This window comes from Terrapene carolina, unplaced genomic scaffold, assembly GCF_002925995.2.
Source record: "Terrapene carolina triunguis isolate 2854851 unplaced genomic scaffold, T_m_triunguis-2.0 Scaffold89, whole genome shotgun sequence".
Lineage (NCBI taxonomy): Eukaryota > Metazoa > Chordata > Testudines > Emydidae > Terrapene > Terrapene triunguis.
Window position 1 is genome coordinate 31,517,213 of NW_020664440.1, and position 9,947 is coordinate 31,527,159.

Below are 9,947 nucleotides of genomic sequence, written 5' to 3' on the forward strand. Positions count from 1 at the left end.
GGGCAGCCTGGGGGGATAACAGGGGGCCTGGCCCCAGTGAGCAGCCCCACCTCTTCCTGCCCCTGCTCCGCCCCCACTCACTCCACCCCTTCCCCCAAGACCCCGCCCCCCTTCCACCCCTTCCCCCAAGCCTTCACCCCCTCCTCCAAGCAATGTCAGGAGCTAGCAGGGTGGAGCAGATTGGGGCCAGGTCACTTGCTGCTGCCGGTGCCAGGATACTCAGGACCCCACATCCCCGTGAAGGGTAGGGCCGGGGGCAGTAGCCCCAGTCCATCCTATGGATTGGAGGGCTCTGCTTGGACCCATTCTGGGCACCACCAAAAATTATACAAACCTGGCGCCCATGGACACAGGCCACGCACCAGCCAAGCCCTGAGCAAAGGCAGCAGGGAAACTAGCTTGTCTGGGCCTGAGGGCTGAGAGACTGGCAGGGGACTGAGGCCAGGGAGGAAGGAGGGGAGTGTATTGCAGGGGGCCTCTAGCCTACTCCCTACAGCGCCCCCTGCTGGGAGAGGCCAGGGCTGGAGTAGTGGGAGCTCCCCCCAGCCAGCTCCTGCCCTGCTCCCAAGGAGGAACCAGCACCTGCAAGAAACAAACCAGCCACTAGGGGCAGACTATTTTAAAACCAACTTTTTTATTAACCCTTCATGCTACTAAAAAATACACATTTAGTAGACGAATACCTCCCCTCCCCCCTTTCTGGGAACCCTCAGGCTGTTTATCACAGTCTTGCCAAAGCTGTCCCACCCCAGCACCATCCACCCCCCTTCTAACTGTACAAAGCCCTGCCTGCCCCCACCCCAGCTCTGCCCCCCATGGCCCTTCAATGCAAACCCCATGTCAGCCACTGGAGGGAGACAGTGGGGTCCAGCAGGACATGCTGCTTAGAAGTCCGTGGGCTTCCCCACTTAGCACAGCCTCAGGAGCTCTCTGCCTAAGCTGTACGGGGAAGGCAGTGCCCACTATGAATGCTATGGCCCTGCTGGGGCTTGTTTAGCAGGACCCATCACAGCCCCACAGAAAGCCCACTGCGTTCCCAGTGGTTGGTCATACCCCATTATTCCCGTGCTAGTGGCATGCTCAGATTCCCCCCAGCAACCCTGGCTGTCTGCCCCTACCCCCTACAGCAGATCCAGTGTTGTCAAGGGAAAGGCCTCAGTTGAGAACAGAAGGGGGGGCATGACGACCTAGAGGGGGGAGATGGGGGGGAGGGAGCATGACCGGGGAGGAAGAAGTTTACATTACAAACTCCAGGGGGGAAGAGGTACAAAGCCCTGCATCCGCCACGCTGAACAGCTGTGGCTCTACCCAGGGCTTTGTGCAGGGCCGGAAGATGCCTTGGAAGCTTAGGACACAGCAGCTGGACTCTGGAAAGATCAAAGTCAGCTGCTAACCCACCCACCCCCAGCCTAAAGAGAAAGAGCCCCCCTCCCGCCATGGCTGGTTTGGGGGCACAGAATGGGATGCGGCTTCCTTCTCCTCTAGAGGGTGTGGGCACAAGCCCGGCCCATGGGCAGGGCATGGGCTGGCTCACGTGGGTCTGTATTTTGGAGACACCTCACCCAGAAGCACTCCAGTGTGTATCAGAGGGGAGGGGGCCATATCTCCTCAGCAGAAGGGGTGCAAGGTAGAGAGAACCTCCACTCAATTCCTGCAGCTCTCCCGGATACGTGGAGAACACACAGAACTCACCACCCCTGAACCCCAGAGCTCAGGAGGGCTCAGGCCATGACAGCTCCTGTCTTGGAGGGGGGGTAATATTAGAGCTCCCCCCCACCCCAGCATCAAACCCACAGAGCCCCCTCCCTCACACCATGGGGAGCCCAGGAAAGCTACAGCAGGGGTGAGGCAGCCCCTGCACCTGGGAGAGACGGGGGCAGGGCGCTTCCCCATGCCCTATTTAAAGGCAACAATTCCTCGCCCCGTGAAGCTGAGCCCGGCAGAGCTTGGCAGGGGGCAGCACTGCACCCCGGCGTCCCCCATGGAGCTCAGAGGGATTTGCGGGGGCGCTTGAGGAAGGCCAGGGTATAGTCTCTTGGGGCTGACACCTTCTGCTTCTTCATCTGCACCTGGGACTGGGCCGTGAGCTGCAGCTTGATGGCGCTCGAGTTGATCTTGGCGGCCACCAGCAGCTCCTTCATCCCCTTCATCTTCTCGCTCTGGAAGGTGAGGACAGGCCCCTCGGGCGGAGGGGCAGGGGGGACCCCCAGGGCGGGGGCCCCCCCCTCCTCCTTCTCCGCCGCAGGGGGCTTGTCTGGCCGCTGGCCCGAGCTGGGGCGCCGGCGCTCGGAGGCCTTCTTGGGCAGGGGGGGCTCCTCAGGCTTGGACTCGCGGCGGGGTCCGCGCCGGCGCCCCTCGCGGGGGTCCTCGCTGCCCTGCTCATCGTCTTCATTGGCCTCCACCTCCCGCGCCACGATCGTCACCTTCTGGCGCACCTGGGGGAGGGAGGGAGTCAGGGGAGGGGCCAGCACCCCACAGCCACTGCCCAGCCCCCAACCTCCCCCAGAGCACCAGCCCCCAAATCCAGCGGGGACCCCCCAAAGCCCAACCCTAAACCCCCTGCCCTGCTGACAACTCGTCCTGAACCCCCAAATCCAGCAGGGACCCCCAGCCCCCACATGCTCAAACCCCAGCCCTGAGCCCCCCAGCACTGATCCCCTTGTCCCCCAAAACTCCAGCCTGAGCCCCCAAATCCAGCAGGGACCCTCCAAGTCCCCCAAACTCAGCACAACACTCCCCATCCCCCCCAATACCACTTGAGCCCCCCAGCTCAGACGATTCACCACCCAACGCACGCTGCTTCCCAGACGCACCCCTGCCAGGGTCCCCCCTCACCTGCCCATCAAAGCGTCCCAGCGACTGCACCAGGAAGGTGGCCCAGCCCACGTGCAGCACAGGTGTGGGGCTGCCCTCCTCCCACTTGCAAATGCCATCATAGAAGCGCAGCAGGTGGGCGAAGCACTCAGGGTCCTGCAAGGCCGAGCCCCCAGCCTGCACCGGGGACCCCTGAACGGGGAGAGAGGGGTTAGTGCAGGGGTAGGCAACCTATGGCACGCGTGCCAAAGGCGGCACGCAAGCTGATTTTCAGAGGCACTCACACTGCCCAGGTCCTGGCCACCGGTCCGGGGGGCTCTGCATTTTAATTTAGTTTTAAATGAAGTTTCTTAAACATTTTAAAAACCTTATTTACTTTACATACAACAATAGTTTAGTTATATATTACAGACTTATAGAAAGAGACCTTCTAAAAACGTTAAAATGTATTACTGGCACGCGAAACCTTACATTAGAGTGAATAAATGAAGACTCGGCCCACCACTTCTGAAAGGTTGCTGACCCCTGGATGAGTGCCTCCCAGGGGTCCAATGCGCCAAGGGCTAAAGAGCCCCTCCAGCCTGGTGTCATCCGTCCCCCCCCCCCCCCCCCCCACCCCCCCCCCCCCGCCCCCCCCCCCCCCCGCCCCCCCCCCCCCCCCCCCCCCCCCATCCCAGAGGCCCATCCAACTCAGTACCCCCCTCACCTCTCCTCTCTCCCCAGCACCTTTCTCCTCCAGTGGCTCTGCCAGGTTGGCCACCTCCTTGAGCAGGTTGGGAACCACGTCGTTGGCCACATCGAAGAATTCCTTATAGATCTCCTCATCCTCCCGGCAGTAGTTATAGCTGGGGGAGGACAGGAACAAGGGAGGCAGTGAGCAGCTGGGGACAGCGCCCCATAGAGGGGAGAGGCCCTATGTCCCATTCTCCACTGCCATCCAGCCCCTAGGCCTGGGGCCAGCCCCTGTGTCCCATTCCCCCGCTGCCAGCCAATCCTCAGGCCTGGGGCCAGATCAGAGCCAGCGCCCCCTAGAGGGGAAGGCACCATGTCCTTCCAGACATGAATCACTCCGGTCTCCTTTTTAGGCAAGTAGTTCCATGGGCTGGTGGCCAGCCAGGCCCTAATGAAGGGAAAGGTTTGGGGCCGTAGGGCAGGCTCCTGGGGCACTCACTCCTGGATGACAGTGGCTGTATCAGCCCAGGCCTCCAGCGCCTCCTTGACATTCTTGTTGCGACAGTGGTAGCCAGCCAGGTACATGTAGGGGTAGATGTGCTCATTGTTGTAGTACTTCCTGGCTGAGCTGATGCCCTGGGGGGATGGGGGGGGGGGGGGCAGAAGAAGACACAGAATAAAAGGACGTTCTCACCAAACTACTCAGGAACATTTATGTTTTACAAATTACATCCCAACCACAAACCCCCTGCAATCCCCGCCCTGGGCTTCCCCTAGCTCTACCGGTGCCCCTCAGTCCCGACCCACAGTCCCCTGCGATCCCAGCCCTGGGCTCTCCCCAGTCCCGACCCACAGTCCCCTGCGATCCCAGCCCTGGGCTCCCCACAGTCCCGACCCACAGTCCCCTGCGATCCCAGCCCTGGGCTCCCCCAGTTCTGCCAGTGCCCCTGAGCCCAACCCACAGTCCCCTGCGATCCCAGCCCTGGGCTCCCCCCAGCTCTGCCGGTGCCCCGCAGTCCCGACCCACAGTCCCCTGCGATCCCAGCCCTGGGCTCCCCCCAGTCCCGACCCACAGTCCCCTGCGATCCCAGCCCTGGGCTCCTCCCAGTCCCGACCCACAGTCCCCTGCGATCCCAGCCCTGGGCTCCTCCCAGTCCCGACCCACAGTCCCCTGCGATCCCAGCCCTGGGCTCCCCCCAGCTCTGCCGGTGCCCCTCAGTCCCGACCCACAGTCCCATGCGATCCCAGCCCTGGGCTCCCCAGAGTTCTGCCAGTGCCCCTGAGCCCGACCCACAGTCCCCTGCGATCCCAGCCCTGGGCTCCCCCCAATCCCGACCCACAATCCCCTGCGATCCCAGCTCTGGGCTCCCCCCAGCTCTGCCAGTGCCCCTAAGCCCGACCCACAGTCCCCTGCGATCCCAGCCCTGGGCTCCCCCCAGCCCCAATCCACAGCCCCCTGTGATCCCAGCTCTGGGCTCCCCCCAGCTCTGCCAGTGCCCCTCAGTCCCAACCCACCACCCCTGCAATCCCAGCTTGTACCCCTTCACCTTATGGTAGATGGAGAGGGGGTCTGGTCTGCCTGGTGTCGGCTCCAGCTCCTCCAGGTCGGCCAGGTTGCCCAGCGCCATCGGGTACCTGCCAGGGCAGCAGAGCAGACAGGGATCTTACCTTGGGGAGACAAGCAGCTGGAATGGGGGGAGGGACCCTGTATCCTGACTTCTGCCCCCAACAGGCGGCACTGGGGCAGCACTGCAATGCCTGGCACTTGGGGGCGGGGCACCCCAATGCAGCAGATGGTAAAAGACCTATTGATTTCAAGGGGTGCTGGGTAAGACCCACCCACTGGCTCCTGCCAGTGCCATCCCCTGTTGCACCGCGTGCTCTGCACTGCGACTCCTTGGCACACACATCCCAGCAGAACACGCTCACGGGCCAGCCCCACAGGCAGGAGGAGAAGAGCCGACCTGGCCCAGAGCTGGGCTCTGCTAGAGAACATCTCCATCCCCACCAACCCTGCGTAGGTCCCAGCCAGCGCTTCCCAGCCCCGGAGCTCTACGTGCTTTACGAAGGGAGGCCGGGGTCGCCAGCCCTAGGCTGGGAGGGATTCTGCCGCGCACAAACCAGTGAAAATACACTTCAGTTGCTAAAAACCAATGTTTACAGCCAGGCAAAGTCAGCAGAGCGCGGCCGATGCGGCCGGCTGAAGGACATCTCCTTGGCGTACTTGGACAGGGGACGGGGACAGTTTGTGCTACCGGTTACAAAGCTGCAAACTTTTGCCATCTCAACCACTCCCATCACTAAACAACGGGCTGACCCTGAGAACGTCCCCCAGAGGTGAACATTTAAAATCAATACAAACAGGAAAAACGCTTACAAATAAACATCAATGTTAGCTGTCAAAACTATACAAAATAAAAACCTGCATCTGCCACGCCTAATGATCCCCACCCTGCAGATGGAGAAACTAATGATCAGAGGTGATAGCTCAAGTCCACGGGGTGCCCACCACTGCCCCCCAGAACTGGGATAGAATCCAGGAGTCCTGGCTCCCAGCCCCCCCCCTCTAACCACTAGACCTCCCTCCCTGAGCTGTGGTTTCAAAAGCCCAGCTGTACTGACCTCTCCAGGTGCCCCATATCGTAGAGAACCCACAGGAGCCGCTGCAAGGAAAGGGGAGGGTGGGTTACTGAGGACACAGAGCCATGGGGGGTGGGGGGTAGGGGATGAGACCCGTGTCCCCTGTAGATAAAATCCCAGTGGAAGGGAGGGGCGTGCATGGCGGAGGGACAAATGGTTGGATGAACATGGAAGGGTGTGGGGTGCGCGCGGCACTGGAGGGATGTGGGGTAGAGGAGACTAGAACAACTTCGAGGGGGCCATGCAGGGAGGGAGTGAGTAGATGGGCCTGTGGATAGGGCAGGCATGGGGGTGTGCCCAGGGGGAAGGGGCCTGGACGCGCACACATGGAGAGGGGGCATGTCCCACCTGCTGCAGCTGCAGCAGCTCCAGGCTGTCAGTGTGCAGGTCGATGGAGGGGTTGATGGCGCACACCATGAAGGCCACCTCCATGTGCCGGTCACAGCGCAGGTACGAGCCCTTCAGGTACAGCCAGCTCTGCAGGGGACAGCGGCAGGTGAGTGAGGGAGCTGGGCCAGGCTACCCCTGAGCCCAGAGCAGTGGGGTGGGGCTGGGAGCCAGGACTCCTGGGTTCTATCCCCAGCTCTGCCTCTGATGCTGGGCAAGTCCCTTCCCCTCTTGATGCCTCTACTCTGATTGTGAGCTCTTCAGGGCAGGGACCGTCTCTCACTGGGTCTGAGCAGCCCCTGGCCTCATGCAGCCCCTGCCCCGATCTCAGCTGGGGTCAAAGCAGCACCTGGTCCGATGCGGGGGAGCTGATCTCAGCCGGGGTCTCAGTGGCATTTGGTCCGATGGGGGCCAGTGACTGAATGCACCACTGTGTTCACACCCTGCACACCATTGTAATATTTGTATCAAATATGTCCTGTGAGGTATGATTTGAAAAGTAACAACTCCCTGCTCAGTAATATCCTGGTGGGATGTGTGGAGCAGCCCTATATGGAGAGTAACAAACATAACCAGACATTATGACTGAAATGTGTTTACCAGACAAGGCAGAGGGGCGGAAGGGACTGTTCCTCAAAGGACAAGCTGGCACCTCTAGCCAGGTGTCACTAGAGTTAACTGGCAAACACCAGCCAAGCGGCCACTCTTTGGGGAAGGAACAGAGTACTCTGCATTTTAGCAAACAGCATGGAACCTCTTTTACCATGAGACCCCATGGCTCCATCCTCACCGCAGGAAGGAACTTGATCTAGGGGTAACCTCAGGACAGTGCATGTCAAAGGGAACAGACTAGGAAAATGAGGGGCAAACACACTTGGGGGGGGGGGGGAACTGTCTGTCTCTCTCTCTCTCACACACACACACCTGAGAAGACAAAGGAACCAGCCTTTGTGAGGGGTTCTGACCAGAGAACTGGGGCTGTCCCGTTGCTGGAAGCACATGCCAAGTCCAGTTTGTTGCGTTTAGTTGCTAGAATGCGCTTTATCGGGATTTCCCTTGTAACTGTTTCTGACTTTACACCACATACTTGTTCTCACTCACATTCTCTCTGTAATTCAACTGGTTTTATTCTTTTTAAATCAAGTCCAATCCTATGCTGTGTTTCAACTGAGCCGTCTGGGTAACTCCAGTTAAAACAGCAAACTGCTGCATACTGACCTCTAATATCTGACCCACCCAGGGACGGACTGGACAGTGCAGAAAATTCGGGACCAGGAGCTGGGGTTGCCCTGCGGGTGGTAACTAAGGCTGCTGAAAGCCAGAGCATGGCTGGTGTTTGCTGACAGGCTGCTGGGGTCAGAGCTGCTGGACCAGGACTGCGGCTATCCACAGACACTCAGGGTGGTACCTGCATGCTGCTATGCTGTTTGTGGGAAGCCCAGGTGGGATCTACAGTAGCAAAACATTGCGCGGCACCCAGGGCAGGTGGTGACACACCCCTCACTGGTCTGCATTGTGCCCCAGAATGTGATAGAACCCCCCAGATCTTGCCCATGGTCTGAGCGGCACCTGGCCCCATGGATGGAGCCCTGATCTCAGTCTGGCAGATACCTTACTGACACCAATTAATGTGGATCAGTTATTAGTTACCAATTGCACCATCTACTAAGGTTAAATCCCAGGGGATCTTGCACAGCAGCTTTCTGATCCAAGCAGACAGCCCCAGCCCTGCACAGACCCCCAAGCCCCATTCCCCAGCCCCCCACTGCACCACCTCCTGCAGCTACGTCTCACTGCAACCCCCCAACCCCTCAAAGCTAATGGCCTCCCCTCACTTACCCGCTCAGCCACGCCAGCATTCACGGTCTGCCCGCGCCGGTCCTCATTGCCTTTGCCGTGCCAGGTCACCTCGGCCGTCTGCTCACCGTCCTGGCCAAACACCACCCAGGCATGGTCCTCCGAGAGCGCCAGGTGCACATCCGGCAACCCCAGCACCTGGCAGGCCCCCACCACAGCAAAGGCCACCCCTGAGCTGTCCAGCTTAGTGCCTGCAAGGAACACATGGCACTAGGGGGTGCTGTGCTGCAGGGAGCAGCATAGGGCTCATTAGGGGGCGCTCTCCCCTTGCAGTCAGTGCTGAGCCCTGCACCAGTGTGGTGCTAGGGGGTGCTATGCTGCAAAGAGCAGGGTGGAGCTCAGTCGGGGGTGCTCTGCTTTCAGTCAGTCCCAACTCCAATGAGCCATCACTAGGGGGTGCTGTGCTGCAAAGGAGCAGGCAAGAGGAAAAGCAGAGCTGAGTATTTTCAGGCTGCCCCAGTGCAGCGCCGCACACTGGGCCAGGGCGGTACTGTCCCCACCCCCATGCTAGTGGGCCCCCTACCTGTGATGAAGCTGAAGAGGGACTGGATGTGGGCCCGGTCTTTGAAGTAGGAGCGGCTGAGGCTGTTCCAGATGACGTCCGACACCTTCTTGACCAGTTCGCGGGAGGAGAAGCCCTCGGGCCGGGGGTAGAGGGACAGGTCGACAGCGCCACGGATCTGGGCAGTGAAGCGGGCGTACAGCGCGGCCACGATGGACAGCTCGGCCACAGGGAAGTAGGTGAGGCTGTCGGGCTCAGGTCCCGGGCGTGGCTCGAAGCTGATGCCCGGCACGTTGGTGGGTATGACGCGGTTCACAGCCAGGAAATGCTCCACAAAACCCAGCACCAGTGACAGCAGCACCAGATCGGGCTGCTCCTGCTGCAGCTCGGCCATGAATAACCGCACCACATCCTCCACCGAGCGCAGCGGGAACAGGGCCTTCTGCCATGGCTTCAGCCCCATGGCGGGCAGCTGGGGAGAGGAGAGAGCATCAGGTGTGGCTGAGGAGAGGGCCAGGGCCTTCCCAGAGCCAGGTCAGACAGCCAGAGCTGGGAGCTGTGTGTCTGCCTCTCTCCCCACCTATCCCCTGAAGGGGGCCCCCACCCCTGTCTCTCACCCCCACTGAAGGGGACCCCCATCTCTGTCTTTCTCCCCCCCCCGCCGCCCACTGAAGGGGACCCTGGCCCCCCATCGAGGGTGACCAGCTATTAGGGGCTTTGTCTTACACAGACAACTATCCCTCCCCACCCGAAAAGAAAGTGCCCCTATTTTTCACACTTGCTCTCTGGTCCCCCTCCCTCCATGACGCTCCCCCAGGCCCCCTTTACCAGAGGCAGCAGCCCCTCCGCCCCCCTCCAGCTTCACTCCCCCAGCACAGGTACAGCAGCAGCCATGCTAGGCCCGCAAGACACCATGGGAGCCGCAGTTCCGCAGGGCACGATGGGAATTGTAGTCCGCCTGGCCAGCCAATCACACCATGTCCCCCGAGGCATGCTGGGAGTTATAGCTTATAATTAACCCCGGTGCCTTATGGGAAATGTAGTCTGATGCCTGGGTAGGGACGCCAGCGTGCCC

The 9,947-nt window shown here is 60.7% G+C and overlaps 1 protein-coding gene across 1 annotated transcript; it reads right to left on the minus strand.

The window, feature by feature from the left end:
* Positions 1 to 791: 791 nt before the first annotated feature.
* Positions 792 to 9,782, minus strand: MEN1 (menin 1). Its single transcript, XM_024198808.3, has 10 exons — positions 9,701 to 9,782; positions 8,894 to 9,344; positions 8,353 to 8,561; positions 6,475 to 6,603; positions 6,109 to 6,149; positions 5,034 to 5,121; positions 3,986 to 4,122; positions 3,521 to 3,659; positions 2,836 to 3,006; positions 792 to 2,435 (listed from the first exon to the last, which is right to left on the minus strand). Exons 2-10 carry the CDS (start codon positions 9,333 to 9,335, stop codon positions 1,989 to 1,991), a joined length of 1,803 nt encoding a protein of 600 aa, XP_024054576.1. The 5' UTR covers positions 9,336 to 9,344; positions 9,701 to 9,782; the 3' UTR covers positions 792 to 1,988.
* Positions 9,783 to 9,947: the final 165 nt, after the last annotated feature.

Excerpts from the sequence above, each read along its gene's own strand:
- MEN1 (XM_024198808.3), bottom strand. The coding sequence starts at position 9,335 with ATGGGGCTGAAGCCATGGCAGAAGGCCCTGTTCCCGCTGCGCTCGGTG. Across the intron at positions 6,604-8,352 it reads ATGCTGGCGTGGCTGAGCGG|AGCTGGCTGTACCTGAAGGG; the intron begins GTAAGTGAGGGG and ends TGTCCCCTGCAG. Across the intron at positions 2,436-2,835 it reads TGGGACGCTTTGATGGGCAG|GTGCGCCAGAAGGTGACGAT; the intron begins GTGAGGGGGGAC and ends TCCCTCCCCCAG.